At 44.5% G+C, this 20,350-nt stretch overlaps 1 protein-coding gene across 2 annotated transcripts in view; it reads left to right on the top strand.

Annotated features, from left to right (window-relative positions):
- Positions 1–20,350, top strand: part of LRP8 (LDL receptor related protein 8) — a 176,702-nt gene that overhangs the window by 137,053 nt on the left and 19,299 nt on the right. Inside the window, exons 5-7 of one of the 2 annotated variants that reach the window (XM_005521174.3) lie at positions 11,064–11,426; positions 17,635–17,757; positions 18,100–18,222. In XM_005521174.3, the coding sequence (XP_005521231.1) occupies positions 11,064–11,426; positions 17,635–17,757; positions 18,100–18,222 (609 nt within the window). The remainder of the gene's footprint in view (positions 1–11,063; positions 11,427–17,634; positions 17,758–18,099; positions 18,223–20,350) is intronic. The other variant, XM_005521175.3, reaches the window with a different exon arrangement.

Here is a 20,350-nt window from a genome sequence, read left to right as displayed (position 1 = left end):
AGAGCACTTGAGAGTGGCTTTAGAAGAGAAGAGCTGCCATCCTGGACCAGCTGAAATGGCACTGAACCCCTTTAATGCACACATGTTCCTCCTGAGAGACTGGGATGATCACAGAGAACAAGGCTCTGGCCCCATCTCTTCTGGCTGTGTCACTGGTTCTCACCTGAACCACTGCTTGCCCTCAATATGGAAATTGTATCTTGCAGATGAGGAGTTGGAAGTGCACCATTTTCTCCTTTCCCAACAGTTCAGATGCAGTGAAATGATGTATTCATTGATACATTGATAGCAGAATAAACTATTTATCCATACCATGGTTTATTCTGCTAAACTATAGCACAGAGATAGTGATCATGGGGAACTTTTGCAGGCAGTGGACATATTCCTACTGACCTTGTGCAGTTGGCTGATGTGAGAGTCAGGAATTCCTGCAGGAGTCTCATGCCAGTGACAACTCCATTACCCAGAGCATCTTTTTTGGACCCTGGTCTTCAGACTTTTCATTGCTGACCTTGTATCTCAGAATTAGTTCTAGATTTTCAGCCTTATAATATGATGATATGCCAGATTAAAAGTGAACAAACTGGATAAAGGTTTTTTAAATTTGTAAGGGAAACCACAGCAAGCATGTGTGTGCTCAGCTGTAACCCTGTGGCCTTGCCATGGCAGCTCACAGGCTTTCCTGTATATATAGATCATTAACAGGATCCTCAGGTGCTGAACTTCCCACTTTTCCTGGCACAGCTCCAGGCTCAGGTGTTACTCTCCATAAAAAGCAGCAGCCCCTCCAAGTGAGGGGTTCAAATGCAGAAAACTTTGAGTCATCTCTTGCCAGTGCCCTGGTTAACAGCCCTCAGGTCATGAGAACCATGGGCTGAAGGCAGAATTTAAAGCAGGCTAAAGCTGTTCATCCCTTCAGCAGATCCACCTGGAGATGAACCAGCTGAAGGAGGGAAATTGCAAAGCTGATTTAAAGTCACCTTCCCCCTAAGTGCTCCTGCACTTATGCTCACATGAAGTGATAGAAAGTGACCTTTCTATTGACAGTTCAATTGTTTTATCATCTTTTATCATTGTCCTGTAACTATAAAGAGCATCATGTTGTCCCAGCACTGTTTTCTTCCTTGTGCATTAAAAGGCACCTGTATTCTCATGAGTCGCACTTCCAGTGCTCCCCACTGGGATTTGACCATACTGATCCAGTCCATTCCAGATCTCCACTGATCATACTGAGACCTTCTAACTTGGTGATAATGTAGCACTGATTTTATCTTTCATTGCAGTTTGATTAATGTGTGCTTTTGTCGAAGTTAGTTCTGTTCACTACCTGTTAATGACTTAACGTTCATTATGTGCTGTCCCTCAGTCACCTCAGAGGGACATTAAACCCAAAGGATCAGATTTTGCCATGGATTCTCCCTGATAAACCCACCAATTTTAACAGGGTTAAAACCCCGACAGCATCTTAGTCATGCCTGTAAAAGAAATATTTATCCACTATCATTATTCATTATTTTAGTATGTGATGAAAAGAAAAATCCTGGCATTTTATAAAGGGTAGCTGTAGCTTCAGTGCACTTGTCATGGTGGAAGAATTTACAATTATTTCCAAGAAGGAAAAAAAGAATTGCTAGATTTAACAAATGCAAGTCCTTCATAAATAAGATAAGGTAGCACAGCAATGATATCCTCTGGGCTTTACATGATGTTTAATTACTGGACAGCTGGAGGGATTAATGCTTGTGCATTATGCCCTGGCTCTCAGAAATTAAACATGTACAGCTGCCACTTTATCACTGCTTAAAGTATTAGAGCTCCTTCAAAAGCAATAGTAATTTGCAGAAAAATCCCCATTGTTATTTAGGAAAAATCTCAGCCCATAATCACATTTGTCCTGAGTTCCTTCAGAACAAAACGGCAAGAAAAAGAGATTGTGAGTTACTTTTAATTGCATGCTGACAGGAAAAGTGAAGGTACTTGCATTTTTAATGTTGGATGCTCATTGTAATTAAACATAATTAAACAGTGTGTGAACTTGGGGTAGAGGTAAGACAGTCATTGTATAAATCCAGAATTAAACCCTAAAGCCATGGCCCAAGCTGTGCCAGGGCTCTACCTGCAGAGGGTGAGGGCAAAAAGGCTTTGCCTTCCCTGCTGCTGTCTCTGGAGCTTAGGTTTATGAGGGAAGACGTGTGGCACATCTGCAAATGGAGCTTCCAGCATGGAGCAGGGCTTTGGGGGTGGCCCTGTGCTGATCCTCCTCACAGAGAAATTGTCCCTATCAGTGTTCCATGAATAATTTATTCTTTAAAGCAGAGTAGATGAAAACACAGTCTGAAAACAAGACGATGCAGCAGTGGTACTTTTGCACTATTTCTCTGAAGGAGCATGAGGGAAAAAGGGGGGATGCAAAGAACAGCACAAACACATTCACACCCCCACACAGACACATCCTGCACACCCCAAAGGATCATTGTTCACAGAGTTCTAGAAGAGGGCTGTGAAAGAGCTGCTTTTATACAAAGATTTTTCGATAATTAAAACTAAAGCTTAATAGTGCTGAACTGCAGGATACCTGTGCACACCCACACAAGCTTTGTCCTGCTGCTCGTTCTGCAGTTTTGCTGGAGACATTGGCTCTGATTCTTCTTTGCAGTCTCACATCCTTCTGGCAGAGGAGCAAGAATTGGCCAGTAATTTTGTTTATCTTTTGGGTAATCTGTCTTTCAACAGTTAGAGCTTCAAGAGTTGAAACAGTCAAGGAATTACATCTCTTATTGCCAAATACAATTGTATTTCAAACCCCTGAAGAGCTTTCTTCATAAGAATGCAGCTGTAATTTTGAGCTTATTCATCCCAAAAAGCAAGAATCTGTTTAGTTTTATTCAGGGAAATCTTCTGTAGCTGGCAGTGCCAATGATGATGCTATGATGGCAGATATGTGGGTAGGAGTTGCATCCTGCATTGGCCACCAGTACATATGTGTTACACTAATTAACAGTTCTGCTTCCTGAGCATATGATCTGAAGACTAAATCAAAATCAGTAGCCTGAACTCAGCACAGTCCTACGCAGGAGAGGACCATGTCATGTTTGATGCAAGAGATTAAAAAAACAAGTTGGTTTATGAGTCATATTAACAGATAAAACTAATCTGAAAGTCATCTTAGTGGCTGAAATACTCTTTTCATAGAGGATGATATAAGGGTTGGATTACCTTTGCTTTTACTTCCCAAAGAAATTTTTTCATTAGATAAAAATGTAATGAGAAAGGTTTAGCTCACAGGAAACACCACTTCATTACCCTTCTTTGTTCCAATAACTTTAAAAGAATTGCTCATGTTGAACATGTCAGTCTTCATTTCAGCCCAAATCCAGGAAAGTGCTGCTTTCTATTCCCAAGTCATAGAAACTGCAAGGCAAATCCTAATGCCATGGAAATCTCATTGCTGTTAATGTGAGCACAGTCAGCACACGACCCTTACAGGTTTAATTGCAGTGAGTATCACACAGTGATTAAATTTTCCATTTGAGTAGAAAATCTAATACTGTTTTTTGAGAAATAATTGCCATTCTTTTCTGGAATTGTGGGTACACAGGTGCATTGTCTACATCACATAATAGCTGTGTCCCCTAATTATCACATAACTGAAAACAGTCAGGGGCTGGTTGTTTCCTGAGCAGTCTGTCAGTCTCTCCCCCTCCCAAAATCACCACAGGGGTCTTGTGTTTATGGACTTGGTCATAATAGGATGTGCTTATATTCATAACCTTGAATGGGGCTGCACCACATTCTGCCAATTGCCGTGTTGCATGCTCAGTGCTTCTTTTTTAAGCTACTTCTCCCTTCAGATCAGTTGTCTTGCAAACCATTTTACTTCAAAAGCATCTTTTAATTGTTATTGAACCTACATTCAAGCTCACTTTGGATCACTGTTCCTAGAGAAATGTGAGACATGGTTGGGTAAAGTGAGGAATTGAGAAGGCAAAGCTCTCAGCCTTGCCTTGTTTTGTCTGTGCTCCAGAAGAGTTAATAGTGCGTGTTCCAAATGCAGTGAATGTTTAATAGTGAAGCAAACTGCAATGAGAAATATTTCCTCTTACAGACAGTTCCCATCAAGCAAAGTAAATTAGTGGAAATGGAGATTTTATGGGACACTGGCCTCACTGCTTGTAATGTGAGTGTTGTAGTTTAAGGCTTGCGATCTGAAGATTTCGGGATGTAACGGAAAGTTAGCAAAACCCCTCTCTGTTAGGATAGTAAAACCTTCTGTAATTAGCCAATAGCACTTAAGTGTGACATGAGCAGATGGGAGTAACACAATGACCCGAGGTTATAAAAGGTCAAATTCTCCTGCAATAAACGCCATTGCTTCGCTCAAGTGAATTCAAACCTGTGAGTCAGCAGCCTCCAGGATTTCCTGCTTAATTTTGGCAGCAACTTATAAATGACGTAACTGGTTCTGAGAAAATGACTCAGCTTTCCACTGGTTAAAATTAGTTACCAACTAAGCACCATCCCTGTGTTTAGGAATGGGTAAGGGTTAGGAGAAGGTGGCTGGCCAGTGACGTGGCTGTGGAGCCATGGGCTGGGATTCCTTGCCTTTCCCACACTTCCTAAGAATAAACCCACTTGTGCTGTCATTTGCCAATGTGATTGGAGTGAAGCTTTTACGATTTTGATTAAGTTTCTCCTGAGCTGGACATAAGGAACCAGAAAACAGTGGGGAAAACAGGCAGGTCATGTCTCTGTGTCAGCAGATGAGCAAGGAGTGGGAATCTGCCCAGTGGGTGGAAGGTGACATCCATGGATTGGCTTTTCCTGGCAAAGTGTCTGTGATTTAAACTCCACAATGGCAAAATTAAATTGTGGTTGTGCAGAAAATTCATAACCACAAGGAGTCCTGCTGAATCCAGGAGGTCTCTGTGTGCAGTGATGTGGGATTTGTATGCTCTGTCCCAGGATGATGCCCTGATCAGGAATACCCTGTTCTGCTTACTGAAGGTTCATATATTCCTCAGAAATGCAGAATTTTGTGTGATAATACTAGAGCGGCTGTTAATTTAATGGCTATTATCAGATGTTTCTGAGAGATTTGCCAAATTGGTATAATTTGTAAAATTACCATTTTAATAAGCAAGGGAAAATAAGGGAAATAAATAGGGGAATAGGAGTGAGCTTGTCCTGTACAGGCACCAATTTTCAAAGTCAGGAAAGAAACTCACTAGATTCTTCAAAGCACATTTGTTTTCAAGTTAAATTTTGGCTAGTACCAAACATATCCAATCTGATTCAGCTGATTATATTCCTTATATGTAATATAATATATTCATATTCTGATTATAGTCAGAATATGAAAGAATAATAATAATTTCTTTATCCTCATGAGATCCCCGTGGGGTGTCTAGGATTTTCACAAAAGCAGGACAGTATTAACCTTTGGTATTCTGACCATCCATTTTTGTCTTTCAAGCTGCTTTATTTTACCTTTAAATCCTTTACACTGGATTCACTTGTTCTTATTTTGAGGTAATTTTCAGTCATTTAGCCAGAAGAACATCTGATAAACTTCCTAACCCTTTCCTGGTTTGAAGGGAATTTGAGGAGACCACAGGTATGAGTTGCAACCTTATTGCACATACATAAAGACAGACAGTACAGAGTGTGCATACCTTTGTGCATAAACTGCTTCTCTCTGTAAATTGGGGGTCATAATTAATTCTGTTTCCAGATAATGAAGCCATTTGGAATGAATATATGAATCTCAGGGAATACATTCTAAATCACCAAATACATTTTTGAAACAACTATTATTTGTCAGCAGGGGCTTTGGCATCTGGTTGCTGGGTTATAATTAACTAATACTATGCAAATACTGCTGCAGAGAATGGGAAAATGACTGATTTGTGTTTGAGGGCAGCGTGTGACAAAGGCAGCCAGCACATGCAAATATTAATTTGCAGGAGTGCGTGAGATGGCTCCTTAGCTCCATTAGTGATTTGAACAATATCAGGAATTACTATTCCTTCTGCAGCCTCCATCTAGATGGGCTTTTCGGTATCAATCACCATAGCAACAACCACTGGTGGGAGTGAGGCTGCAATTCCGCTGCATTATTCCCTCCATGGGAGGCCTGTCATTTCTTCAGAGCGATGAGCTTCAAGGTCATCTTCATTTACCTCCATCTCTTTTGCTGTCCTTCCTGGAGGGCAGCTTTCCATGGGAAACTTGTCCTTCCAGGCACGAATCCATGCTTTAAAGACTGGCATTTGACAGAAGATCTGTATGAAATATTCAGGTATTTGGTAAGTAATTGACTGCAGGCAAAATAAATAATTTAGACAGAATTAAACCTGAAAATAAATACTAGTTAAGCAAAACTAATATGCTGACAGTGCTGGTAACTGGGAGTTCTAACATAATCTACCCTGTCTGCACTCCATGAACTCCTTATCCATGGCCCAGCTCAGAGATTGGTTTCTCTGGGCTGGGGGAGCTGGGCTTGCCCTTGGGACAGAAACCCTGGGCAGATGGAGCTCAGGAATTCCACCCCTCAGCCCTGCAGAACTCAAACCCTAAATCTCAGAGCTTGGGAGGGTTCCTGAAGTCCAGCAGCCTCTCCTGCCAGTGTTGAAGCAGCCATGAATCAACAGCAGATCTCTCCACCCTGATGTAAATGTTGGTGTATGCACAAATCATCCTTTGCCTGCTTCAGAAGATCCATTATCAGATTTAAACAAACATAAATTTTCACACACATTTTTTTAAGTTGCTCTGGGGACAATGTCAGAAAAATACAGTATAATAATTCATCTTATCCTCTTGTTTTCAGCATCAGTGGATAATTGCTGCTATCCACTTTACCACAAATTTTACCAAATAATTATCATTCTTTAAGCCATTCACGTAATTTCAAGTGGAAATGGCTCTTTTGCAGGAGAGATAAATTAAATACCTGATTCTTACTGAAAAGCTATAAAATCTTTAATTAGAGATTAGCAATGACAGCAGTTATAGTCCATTGTACATAATTCCCAGATCCTGGTAGTGATGGACATACCATTTATTTAATTTTTTCAATTTTATCCAGATTTGACAATCCATACTTGGTAGAGTTGTCCATTGTAGAAATGGTATGTTCAAATATATGTTTGTTGAAATGACAGTTTTTAATGAGCACCCTGTATTTTTAGAGAATTCTACATCTTGAGAGCATTCTGTTTTTTTCTAAAAGCACTTAAAAAGCATGTGGCAGAGTTATCTGAATTTTTGGTGCCATGCCTGAGCTAAGATTGTCCCTACTGCACCAGACTCTCACTAAAGCCTCTGGCTAAATCCTGACTCTGGGCAAAAGAGAACCAGCCAGGAATGGAACACTAACTCCACAACTGCAATCTCTCTGATCTTTTGTTATTTTATTATTTTTAACTTCCTCTATCCCAAGGCTGCTTCTGCTCCACTCTCCTCAAGAGAAGTGACAAGAGTGCAGCTGCAGGCTGTGAGAAAAAACTGTGACAGTTGTGCTCTACAGATTGGCACATAGCACAGGGCAAAAATTAATGCAGAATACCTCTGGTGTATTTTGTCTATAGGCAAAATCACATCTACATAATCATTTTTGTTGATATTTTACTTCCTAAAACTGTGAAGAACCTTTACACATTACTGTGCTCTACAGTAAACTGGTGTTATAGTTATGCTTTGAAGACTTGGTTAAACACATCTTGACAAACATTTCCAACATTTCTATTGGGATCACTCGTGTTTGAAGTAGGTTTTGCACCTTAGAGTACAAGATTTATTAATTTCTTCTGTGCTAAGGAAAGCAAATTATTATTTGATTCCTTGGTCTTGAGTGAATCAGCCAACAACAGGACAATTGCTCAAGTCAAAAGATAGCCCAGTGATCATTTAATTACTATTGGCACATTTTCTACTGAAATGCTCTGGAGGCAACAAAATACTGTAGTGATGGGGCTGTGAGGTAACCTGACAGATTTATGGAAGGGGATGTGAAGCAAACTGTCCCTGGGGCTTTCCTGCCTCGTGCCCATCTCCCCAGGTGCTGTGCAAGATAATTGTAGTGCTTTGTTTATTTATTGGGCTCCTGGCTGCGGTGCCAGGCAGTGCCATGGCAGCTCTGCCCAGGCACCCGGGGCTGGGAGCTGCAGCCTCAGCCTGACCTTGGCATGAAACCCTGAGGATTCCAGCTGTTGGGAGGGTGAGGGAAGGCTGAGGGGTGTTGGGATGCTGTCTGCCCTCCCATGGCAGCGGCAGAGCGCACGGGAGGGGTGGATGGAGCTCTCTGCTGGAGACAGGTGTGACCCAGAAGGAACTGCTTGATCCCCCACTAAGGGCTGTGGGGATGGAGAGGGCAGTTCCCAACAGCCAAACTGCTGTGCTTGTTCGTGGAGAGAGAGCTTGTAGTCTCTAGTGCTGGCATCACACTGAGCTTAATTTTTAAAAAGAAATTAAATAATCATGACCATGCAATTTTTCTAGCTAGCAGTTCTTAGGCTTCACTGAGAAAGTCCTCATGAGAGGTTACAAAAGCTGAACTGCTTCTACTTTCTGGCTGCGATTATCAGTAATTTTATATCTGTACTGGGATTTGTAGGTGCAAAGGAGGAGCTTTTGTGCAAACTTCCATTGTCTGTATCCCACTCCTATGTTTATCAGTTGCTAATTTGCCAATGCAGCAAATTTCTGAAGGGAAATATGTACAAACAGGAGGAGGGGAGGAGGTGGGACCACAAAAACAACGAGGGGAAAGAGAGGGGCTCATTACAGTTGGTGGAAAGGAAATTTATGCACATTTGGAATGTGCAAATCATTATAATCTTGCCCAAACATTAGGGATCAAAGAACTATGCAAGACTTTGCTCTCTGATCTGTTTCTGAGATTCATCAAAATAATGCCAGAAAAGCAGTTTCTTCTTCTCAGCCTTTATCTGTTACAGAAGCTGTACATAGCCATAGAAATATTCCTGATTTTCCATTACCATTTTAAAATAGATGGGTAAGATTGTAACTGTTACCTTGAATCTCCACTTTATGGAGGAATGTTCCATATGCAGTTCCATATAACAGCTCCTCTGAAGACAGTGTTAAGTTATATATCTGTGTACTGATCCAGTAGGGTTAATAGATGATTTCAAGTTATGGGCTAAGGATAGAAAAATCTGCTGAATGGAGATAAAGAGCAGAATTTGGGTGATATTCAGAGCATTTTAATGGCCTCAATTTTGACATGCAAAAGAGGAAGGTTTTTAGATGCTTCTCCACCAGACTGTGCAACTTATGATTCAGGTCCTTATGAGAAGGATTCACCTCCCAGTATTAGTTGTCTGATCACAATTCCATCTGTTTGGAGAGGAGAAACTCTGGCTGTTCCAAGGGATGGGTTAAGGACATGTCAGTACCTAAAATACTCTACCAAGTGCAGAAGGAGCCTGAGCAGCTCCTTTGGTGCCTCGCTCTGTTGTGTTCTGTGATTGGTGTCAAGTGGGGCAGCTGAGATTCTCTTCAGTTTCTCCCTCCTGGAGAGCCTGGGTCCTGGCTAGTGCATGGCAGCTTTGCAAGCAAGGAAGGCAATCCTCTTTCTCTTCTAATTAGGTGGATTGGTGTGTTCTAACATCTGGAAAACCTGGGACTAAATAGGACAGAGCACAGGGCAGGAGGGGAGAGGCGTGTGTGTGTATATATATATATTAATGTTCTGATGTAAAATGAGAGGCTGCTTAGGTTATCAGACAGAGCCCAGCAAGTTTGCCAGACAGAATGTAATTAGGCATCTGTGCCAATGGACATGTTCTTAAATGCTGGATAAATACAGCTTTATTCCTAGGTATAAACCAGACATAATATTGCAGGAGAATCCTGCTGAGTTCCTGTCACTGGCTGAAATCTGGGATATGACAGGTCCTTTAGAGGGATTCTGCCGCTTTCCAGGTGCAATTATCACTGCACTTGTCACTGCAATTGTCACTGCAGTGATTGGTACCATCTAAACTGTGTGGTCTAGTGTAGGGGCTCTGCAGAAATGGCAGTAAGTAATTCTGCTTCTGAAGACAAAAAGATTCCCAAGTGCAATGTAAAAAAAAAAAAAAAAGATTATTGTAATTTATATGCATTTCTATTTCTTGTACTTGTAATTTATCAAAGCCATAACTTCCCTGTAGAGGGCTGAAATTGCAGAAGAATTCTTTTGTAGGTTACTACCTCAAAGTACTTACGGAGAATTTCTTCCATGGTTTTGGTTCCCCCACACTTTGATGGAATAAAGTGACTGTGAACTGCACTTTGTTGGAGTACCTGGAAGTTTTAATTTGAGCAGGCATCTCTGGTTCAGCTGTCCATTAGGCTTGCAGAGGAGAGTGCTCCACTCAGCTTCTATCTGACAAGCGCCTCATTTGTATGTTAATGCTGAGTTGTGATTTCCAGGGAAGGCATTCAGCGTGTTGTAAAGGGCCTTACTGGCAGATTGCAGCTAAATTGATGCTCGACTCACTAAATATTTACCCTACACATCCCACTTAATATGTCCAAAACCAGGCATACTGTGAAATCCTGAAACCTGATTCTGTGCTTATGAAAGTCAGGAAGCTGGTAATGTCAGCGTGGAGCCAAGTGGAGCCCGGCGCTGCCAGCACAGCCCCAGCCCATCCCTGCAACCTCCTGCCCGTTCCCATTCCCATTCCCATTTTGTGCTACTGCTCCCACCCAGGGCTCACCCGGCTCTGGGGTTCACATGGCTGCTCCTCAGTGCCAGGGCAGCGCTGCCCCCGCTGCCCCCACCCACAGCTCCCCCAGCCCTGCTGCCCCTCCTTCTCCAGGGCTGCCCGTGGTCCCTAGAGGATGCATCCTGAGCACAGCTGAGGGAGCACTGTGGCCTCACCGCTCCTTGCCTCATGTAACCACTGGGAGAAATTATTTGGGGTAGGACAGCTGTGGTAATGCCTTTGTGCCTGTGCCCTCAGACATCCCTAATGTGCTAAAGCTGGGGCAGTGGTGAGGGCTGGGTTGGAGACCTTCCAGCTCACCTGTTTGTTTTTATTCCCAAGCTTGTTCTCCCAACGAGTTCCAGTGCAGTAACAAATCGTGCATCTCCATCATCTTCGTGTGTGACGGTGACAATGACTGCGGGGACGGCAGCGATGAAAGGAAGTGCTCCCCTCTGACCTGCAACCCCAACGAGTTCCAGTGCAACAACAGCGTGTGCATCCCGGAGCTGTGGGTGTGCGACAACCAGCCCGACTGCGAGGATCAGTCCGACGAGTCCATGGAGAAGTGCGGCTACGACACCAAGGCCCTCAACACGTGCGCGGCCCACGAGTTCCAGTGCGGGAATGGCGAATGCATCCACCTCAACTGGAAGTGTGACGGCGACGAGGACTGCAAGGACAAGTCTGATGAGCAGGACTGCCGTGAGTGTCTGGGGGCAGGGCAGAGGGCTCTCTGGGCAGGGGTGGAAGGACCAGGAGGCTGCTGTGGGCGGTGTTTGAAGACAAGGCTTTGATGTGTGAGCAGCAGCTGTGCCAGACAAGGAGCGCTTGTGTCCCACATGACATGGCTGGGTGCTCAGCCCAGCAGGGTCAGGTGTGTTCCACACTCCTGCTGTGCTTTTTCCTTGAGAATCCATAGAGGAGGTGTAAGAGCTGTTGGATGGTACCAGAAAGACAAGGAGTGAAAAATGGGAAAAATGTTCAAAGCCCTCAGGCTGCATGATGGGGTCACAGCCTGGGGGTTAGAAGCTGCTATGCTAAAGGGAATATATGATCAACAGGAAAAAAAAAATTCATTTTCTACCTCTGAAGTTGGAGTATACTGAACAAGGCAGTCAAGAGAAGTACCTCTGAAGAATCCAGTTTGAAATGCACTTTGAGCTTGGCTTGATAAAGGCACAGAGCTAATAAATAATGGATTTCTTTTCAGCAGGCTTTATGCATTTAACATGCTGGTGTTGGTATGTGTGGTATTTTGAATGTTTCATCCATTTTTAGCCGCTAAGCTGTTCAAGCTGGTCACTTACCTGAGGAGGGAAAGAAAACAAGAGCAAAATGTTTTGCTAGAGTATTCATAATGACAAGATTGAAATTAAATATTTACATAGCTGTTTATATTTAGCAGCTCTGACATTGGGCTACCACTGGGGAGGAAGGCAGCAACCAGCTGCAAACCCAGGGATTTTTACAAGGTATCTAAGGAAATTTATCACTTTTGCCAGCACCATCTTTTTATACCCATGACAACATCAAGGCCAGGCTGGTGAGCAGCTGTGTGGGAGAGCCTTTAAGGAGCTGGGGATCAGACTTTCTTCCAGGCAGAGAAGCAGGTGTAAATTCAGAGGCTTCTTTAACAGGAGGAGGATGTAGTGAATCCTGGACACCACTGCTTGCACTGAAGGAGAGCAGGGGGATGAGCCACAGGTTACCCTGGAGCTGCTGTGCCTTTAAAATAGCCAAGGACTCTTAAGAGGGGCAAGAGTTGAACAGAAGCCAAAAATGTTTTGTTATGAAGAGAGCAGCTTTGGCTGCTGTGTACAAGGCTGTCAACCCCTCCCAAGGAGGGGTGCATTAGGTAGGCTGGTTTTTCCTTCATCTCCAAAGTGCTCAAGTTGCTGACAGAGCTCTTGAACAGAAGGTGCCCAGGCAGTAGTGTCGGGGTCTGAAGGATCACGGGGACTGTTGGGTCAGGAGACAAAGTTGGTTCCTGGCTCAATTTAAGGACAGCCATGCAGAAGCACAGCTGCTGGAGATGGGCACTGCTGGCTTGGGCAGCCTGAGTGGTTTGTACTTGTTTCCATTCTGAGACCTCCTGTGGGCAGTCCTGTTCATGTGTCCCCTCCAAAGCAGGAGGCAATGGCAAGGGCCATGTTACAAACAGAGGTGAAGAACTGGTGTCTGGTACAGGGGACTCCAGCAAAACTGATCTCTGTCCCACAGAATAGATTCCCTGCAGTGACAGCAACCAGAGAGCATGACTGAATTTGGACAGCTCAGGAGAGGGAAAGGTGTGCTCCCTTCTATTGCCAAGTGGAGAAAGAGGGGAGCAGCTCACTGATGGTGTTTTCTGATGAAATGCCTCTTAAATTTCAATCCCTGTTCAACTTGAAATGTTTTAAGTCTTTTACAGGCTCCATTTATTTTGACATTCTGCTGGGTGAGAGGAGTAGGACTGTGCCCACGAACCTTCCTGAGGCAGAGGGCTCACTGTTCCCCAGCTTCTTTCCTTGGTGTGACAGGCACCAGCCATGTCCAGCTGAGCTCAAACTGCCGAGCTGAGAGGTCTGAAGGAGCACAGCTCCACCAGCCTTCCAGAGCTGCAGAGCAGCCTCAGCCAGCAGCACTTCCAGAGGCACCAGAGGCAGCTCCCAGGGCAGAGGATGCAGCTGGACACCGCTGCAGCACAGCACGGTGCTGACAACCAGTGGAGAAAGGGGGAAATGTGGCTGAAGTGACTTGAGAGAATTCTGAGTACTGGAGGTTTAGCACAATGAGGGTCTCTTTCCAGAAAATCTCAGTCCAACACGATGTACAGTTTCTCTACCTGGGAGAAACAAGCATGTGAGCTGATTCTGCTGCCTTTAGTCCTGTGGATTAGGAAACAGTGGGATTCAAAGCCACATTGTTTCACCTCCCTCAGTGCTCCTCTGCACAGAGTGCCTGGTTCTGGTTACACCTCAGGGCCACAGCAGGGTGTGAGCCCGTGGCCATTCACACTGCATGGACGGCATTCTCTGAAGTAGCAACCAGGAGAGACCTCACAGCACTGAGTGCCCGTGGAGCTGACGTGTTGGCTGGGTCAGAGCCAAAATTAATGTTCCTTCCCCATCCTAAATGCAGCTGTTGCTGGGGTGCACCTGTCTGCAGTAAGAAAGGGACATTTGGGAGCTCCGGAAAATCAGCGTCACTTCTCATCTGTTAGACTGAAGACTTTAGGGACTTTTATGATTCTTTTCCACCCCAGAAATTCTCTGTTTGAGATCAGTATCATGGGGCATGCAGAGCCACAGGTGTGTGACACAGCTCTGTCCCCTTAGCAACAGGGATGGCACATGGGCCCCTTGGCTGGCCTTAAAACTGCAGACCCCACCAACCCCACCACTACATCTTCTCTTGCAAATGGGGATCATATGGGGTATGTGTAGTATAAACAGAGGGATGGGAGCTAATGCTTTAAAAAAAAGTCATGAGGCCATCACCCATCATTTGTTATAAACATTTTGGATTGGTAAATGAGTAGAGCAGAAATGAAGGGTGACAATTGGTGAACAGGTTTTGGCAGTGAGACAGCAAATAAATAGGAGGGAATGAGTTATTTCAGGAAAACATTGAGAACATTGGGTGGCTGGGGTTTTTTCCATAGCATATATATTCAAATATGTATATATGTATATTTATAAAATGAACATTAGGTTAGATTTATTAGTCTCCAAATCTGGAATGGTTATATTTTAAAATGTCCTTTGCAACGTGCATTAGGGCATCCAGGAGGAGGAATAAATAATGCTTACAACTGACAGCAAGAAAACAGACCCCTTGAGACCTGACCTCACACTTTCCTGCCTCTGTCTCCCCATCTATAAAATGGGGTTGATGCATTTTGCAAATGTTGGGATTTTTTCTTTTAGGGAGGAAGGGTAAAAAAAAAACAGAAACCAGAAGAAATTGAGGCTCAGATTTGGAGTCTGGAATATACCTGCTGAGTTTGAGCAAGGCAGCTTTGTGCTCAGGATTTGTAAATGGGAAGTGTGTCTCTTTCAGGGAGCCTGTTAATTTAGCAGGGCTTTGGTAATTTATTTTGTATTTGATTTGCAGAGGAGATGGCTGTAAAACTACTGAGATTTCAGTGATTTAAACCTTCCAAATTAGGCACAGCAATTTTCTGAACATCTTGTGCAAATAAACAGCACAGCTCTTGCCTCTTCTTGGGTTATTGCCTTGCCTTGGGAATGGCCTTAATGGGAACCTGCTGTCAGCTCTGCCTGTGGGGCTGAAATGGTTTAGTGTCTCAACTTCAGGATAACATGGAATTCTCCTGAAAAATGCAGCAAAAAATAGAAATACCATACATGCATTTTAATGCCTTTGTAATCAGAAAGAGCCGTTATTGTATCTGCCTTTTCTAGATGTTTGTTAAGAGGCTCAGAGGCTGTTCCTCAAATATCTGAACTTCCACAGCTCTGGTGGAGTGAGAAGTAAGCCAGGGAACCCAGCCTGGTCTCCAAACTTCTGTCTGTTCTTGAAACAAAGCTTTGTGCAGTGAAGTACAGCCCCACATCTGTGTTTTGCAGTCTCTGTAGCAACAGAGCTAAGAATTGTGCTGTCATTTTTCTCTCAGTCTTGGGGTGCTTGTGCAACATTGTCTTTGCAATTCCTACAAAATTCTCCTTAATTTTAATTCATTTTAGGATTAAAAACCTTTCTGTTCTCAGCATTTAGCTATAACTGCTTTTTAGAAGAGCTTTGAAGATTAAAATTGAAGACAATTATAGGTTTTATAACAGCTGTCATCCAAATCTGTAGCTGTTGTCACACAGATTTACTTGATAAACTGGAGACCTGTTTCTGCTCCAGAAAAGACAAAACCCCATTGGCTTTAATTGCATGTTACACTTTTGTGAGGGGTTAATATTTATAGTCAGAAATGGAGGACCATCCCATCCTACCTCCACACATAGAAGTTACTACAGAAAATGTGAAGCAAACTGGTTTTCAAGTTAGGGATGAAAACAAGAAATTAATTGTGGCAAAGGAATTTTCAGTGAGGTAATAGGAAAAGCCTTGCAGTGGCCAAGGTATAGCTTGGCAGAAGTCAGGGTTTCCTGTGGAGGAGGGAGCTTTCTCCATGGTCAGGGCTTCCCCAGGCAGGTGGCTGTACATGCCAGGAACAGTTTAAGCAGAAGTGACTCTGCCTCCCTGCAGGAGTTTTTGGTGCCACTTCCAGACCTGTGGTCTGTGACTCTCCCAGACCACTGCTTTGTTTCTTTCCCCCCTTCATTTTTCTGCATTTGGTAGAGCAGCAGATCCCACATGCTTAGTTTGGAGCTGCCATCCCAGATGTCCCACTGAGGTTTCCCATTCCTGTGCCTGGGTTTATTAGCTGAAACGTGGCAGCACAGCTGGTCCCATAACTGTGCTCATTGCTTGGGAATTTTTTTCTCACTTTGCAGCTTTTTATGAATATAGTGCATATGGCTTTTCTCTCCAAGGAGCAGCGCTATTTCCAAACTTTCCTCATGTGAACACTGGGTATTTCTAATGACAGGATTTCTTCCTTCTCCCACCAGCCCTGCAGTTGTGGCTTTTCCTGTCTCTGGTACCTTTTGCTGGCTGAAGATGCACTAGAACTAAGTCCAGTGAAGCAGTCATGAGCCTGGATCCTGCATCCTGCAGGATGCACTCACCAATAATGTGGAGTCTTTGTGCAACTGATACTTTATGGTATTGATGCTGGCCCACTTGATGTCTGCAGCTCTTCCTGGGTTATCTGAAAGTAGTCATTTTTTATATTAGAACCAGTGTGTCAAATTGTCCAGGGAAGTCGGCAGACAACTCTCACCTCCCATGTAGTAACACCAGTGCTGGCTTCCCCTCACTGCTCAGAAGCAGTGATTTACTGTCAGATCACACCAGGACACAATCACACCATGGAAAGGCTGGAATCAGGAACTTTCCAGGGTGTGCTGCTGTAATAGGATTTTAAGAATACATCCAATGGGCATCTCAGAAGGAAGCTGCAAAATATGTCACAGGAATGAGGAGCCTGTACCCTGTGTCAGCACAGGGTTGGTCCCAGCTAGGGAGGTCTCTCATTCATTGTAACTAGGAGAGGGAAATATGACTGCTTTTGGCATGGTCACTGCAGCTGTCTGGTTTGATATTTTTCCCCAGCTTTGCTGTTTATCAGGTCTGGTTTGAATCTGTTAAAATCTGACCTGGACAAATAAATTTCAGGTATGAAAACTGGGCTGATATTGCAGAGGTGTTTAGGGCAGGAAAGCCCGAGAAACACCCCAGTACAGTGGAGCTCTTCTGCCTTCCAGTGGGCTGTTGGCTCACAGGCATTCGGTAACCTGGTGATTGTGTCTCATTGCTGCCTTCATCCCTGCTGTGACCAAGCTGCTTTGGCAGAGTCACTACAGGTCTCTTGCCTGGGCCTTAGCCTGAACATGTGTTGAAATGTATCTGAAATGTAATTTTTTCTGAAGGAAGGAGAGCTGAGGAGCAGTTGCCTTTGCCTACCCAGTGTCACTGTACACTTCCAGCTGGCCTCACAGAGACTGCAGCCCGCAGAGCTGCCCCACTGCTGGGAGTTCTGCTGCCTGCTTGCTTTGTTCTGTCACCTGAGGAGCTTCACTGTCGGCACTGGGTGTGTTTTGACTGGGTGTCCTCATATGGGCTTTGATGCTGTTTTCCCAAGGATGTAGAGGTGATGTGGGACAGCAGAGGGACACAGGAGAACAGTGTGGTAGAGAACATCAAAGCTCGCTTGCTTTGATGGCAGCAGCCGATACTCTGACATTTGCTGACAGAGAATGCAACCCCAGCAGTGTCAGAGGGACATGCCTGATAAGTACCACACAAGTGACTGAGTTCTCTGTGGCTGATGTTTGAATGTGTTGTCTTAAAGCTCTGGTGACCTGCCAGCCAGATGAATTTCAGTGTGGCAATGGGACCTGTATCCATGGGGCAAAGCAGTGTGACAAGGTGCACGACTGTCCTGACAACAGTGACGAGGCTGGCTGTGTCCAAGGTGGGTACAGGTGCTCTTTGTACTCCATGGGGTAAAGCTGCCAGGGCTGTGTGGCCTCTGCAAAAAGAAGAGGCCTCTGCTGCTCCTCTGGGCTGTGCCAAGCTGCTTCCTGCACAGTTTTAAGCCATTCTGGCAGTGGGATTGCTTGGGAGAGATGATTGTGCTGACCAGGCAGACTGCATAACTCGAAAAGTTCTTTGCATGATGCTCAGGCTCAATGTTCATTTGCTTAATCCCATCCCATTTCTGCTAATGATGCCCTCCTGAGCTTTATGTCAGCCTGTTTGTTGTCACGAGCCTCATCTAACTTCAGTTGCTTTCCTCTCTTGCCCAACATGACAGAGTCAGCATGTGAAAGTCCCAGCAAGTTTCAGTGTAAGAGTGGAGAGTGCATTGACGGAGGCAAAGTGTGCGATTCACATAAAGACTGCAGGGACTGGTCTGACGAGCCTCTGAAAGAATGTGGTACAGTACTTGCCTTCTACGTGTTGCTCCTGTTGTAACTGCTTCCCCTCTTCTCCATCTGGTGCTCACAGCTTTGAGTGTAACCACATGTAGCTGCTAATGCTATTTCTCACTCTGCTCCTCTTTCCTTGCCTTTATTCTCTCATCACCCTTCATATGAATATAATTAGCTTAGTCTGATCATCTGTAAGATTGAACTGTGCCCTTTTCCACTCAGTTTTTATTCTTGAAGGGACGTATGAACTGAGCATGGGACTAGGGATGAGGAATTCCCCCTCTCCCGAAATACTAGTGTCCTCCACAACACAGACCAGTTTATTTAGCTTCATTGCCTAACTTACCCTTGAGTTCTAAGATGATGATGATAACACCATAAAAATACAGCTGAACATGCTTTGAAGGTGAAAGCATGTAGAGTGGCAGCAGCCCCTGAGAGAGGACTTCAGCCATTTCTGTGTTGTACACGTTGGTTCTGCTTCCCTCAGCAATGCAGCAGGCTGCTCTCTGCAGTGTCCTGCCAGCTCTGGGCTGTAGGAATGCCAGGAGAGTCAGGGCTGTTTGAGCCAAGGGAACAGAGCCCAGGCCACAGAGCTGTGCCCTTCTCTTGCCTTTCTCACCAGATATTGTGGGCATCAGCCCCCATCTGTAGCATTACTCAAACACATTTCTTGTTTTCCCCAGAGCAGAGATGTCTCCAACAGGCATCTCTTTCCATGGCATCATGGAGCTCAGTGGCTGCCTCTTAAATAACTCCTGTTCAGGAAGAACTGTCAGTCTCTCCCCGTTTTAGACAAGCAATAGTGTGTGCATGCCTAGTGAAGATGCTCCTACCTCATGCTTCCAGTGTGCCCTTGCTTTCTTCCACTAATCCACATCTCCCTGTTTCTCTGAGTGGGTGTTGCAGCTGTCTGTGGAGGTCTCCCAACAAAGCTGGCAGCCTGGTTTGTCATAGGAGACTGGGCAGTGGCACAGCTGGGCTGATGTTCAACCCAGTGGTTGTGGTGCCATGACTGGTGCAGCCCTGGGCTGCAATGAGGAGTTGGGAAGCAGAGAAGAGTCCCCAGGGGAAGACATTTCTCAAAGGGTGCAGTGCTGCGGGTTGCTGTGACTGTAATGCCCACACACAGGTAATCTCCACAGGAGGCAGAGGTGCAGGACACACTCCCCAGCTCAGTGTGTCTCTCTGGCTGTGCTAAACTCTGCAGTGCCCTCTGAGAGTCCCCCAGAAAAGCACTGCAGAAGGCAGGACACTTGGCTATTTTAGTCAGGCAGGGAATATAGTGCTGAAGTTTGAGTGAAGAGCAGCAGCTGCCACAGTTCTCCTGCCTGGCTCTGCCTGGCTCCTCCTCAGCTCCTCTTGAGAAGGGCAGCAAGTGAACCAGCACTTGATTTACAGCCCCTAAATCCGTTCCACAGAGCACCTCTGAAACCATGGGAATCACCTGAGTGAGACTTTACTTGTTAATCAAAAGAGCCTTTGCAGTATTTTGCAGAGAGCAGTTGTGCATGTTGATGACCCAATTTTCTACACATCCCTGCAAGTGTAGGCATAGGAGATTTCCATCCATAAATGTCACTGAACAGTGACAACATACAATGGGACTGTGGACACCTTCTCAGAGCCTGGTGAACTTGCTCCATTAATTACATATTCTATTTCTATATGTACCTGCTAGGAAGGTAAAAGCATCCCAGAGCTGAGATGGATTCCTTCTGGCATGGTGTTTTCCCAGTCTTACTGACTTAATTTGGTTGTGGTTGTTTCCATTTTCTTCCAAGAGCAATGGCTTAATGGCTCTGCTGTGCTGCTCACCTGCAGTGTGCAAGGAAGCAAGAAGTAAAAGATAAATGAAAAATTTGCCTTTAAATTGCATTATAGACTGGAGCAAATCAGTTTTCCTTGTTCTGTTGAGTCCACTATCCCTGAAATCCCACAGCTCCTGTTCAGCAGTCTTCCTTAAAGAGAGAACTTTTCTCTTCACCTTTTGTAGGTCAGTTACAAGAAATGTTTTCTCTGACAGGAAACCAGCTTTTCCCAGCCTCTCATTCATTTCTACTTTCAAGGATCCATTTATTCTGTTTTTCATTTCAGCACTTGCGAGCAGGATCAGAGAGGTGGCCTTGGATT

The sequence above is a fragment of the Pseudopodoces humilis genome, chromosome 10 (genome assembly GCF_049639895.1).
Source record: "Pseudopodoces humilis isolate 2021_Gansu_Grassland_sample_001 chromosome 10, ASM4963989v1, whole genome shotgun sequence".
In the NCBI taxonomy this organism is placed as follows: Eukaryota; Metazoa; Chordata; class Aves; order Passeriformes; family Paridae; genus Pseudopodoces; species Pseudopodoces humilis.
This window is presented reverse-complemented; position numbering and strand designations above follow the sequence as displayed.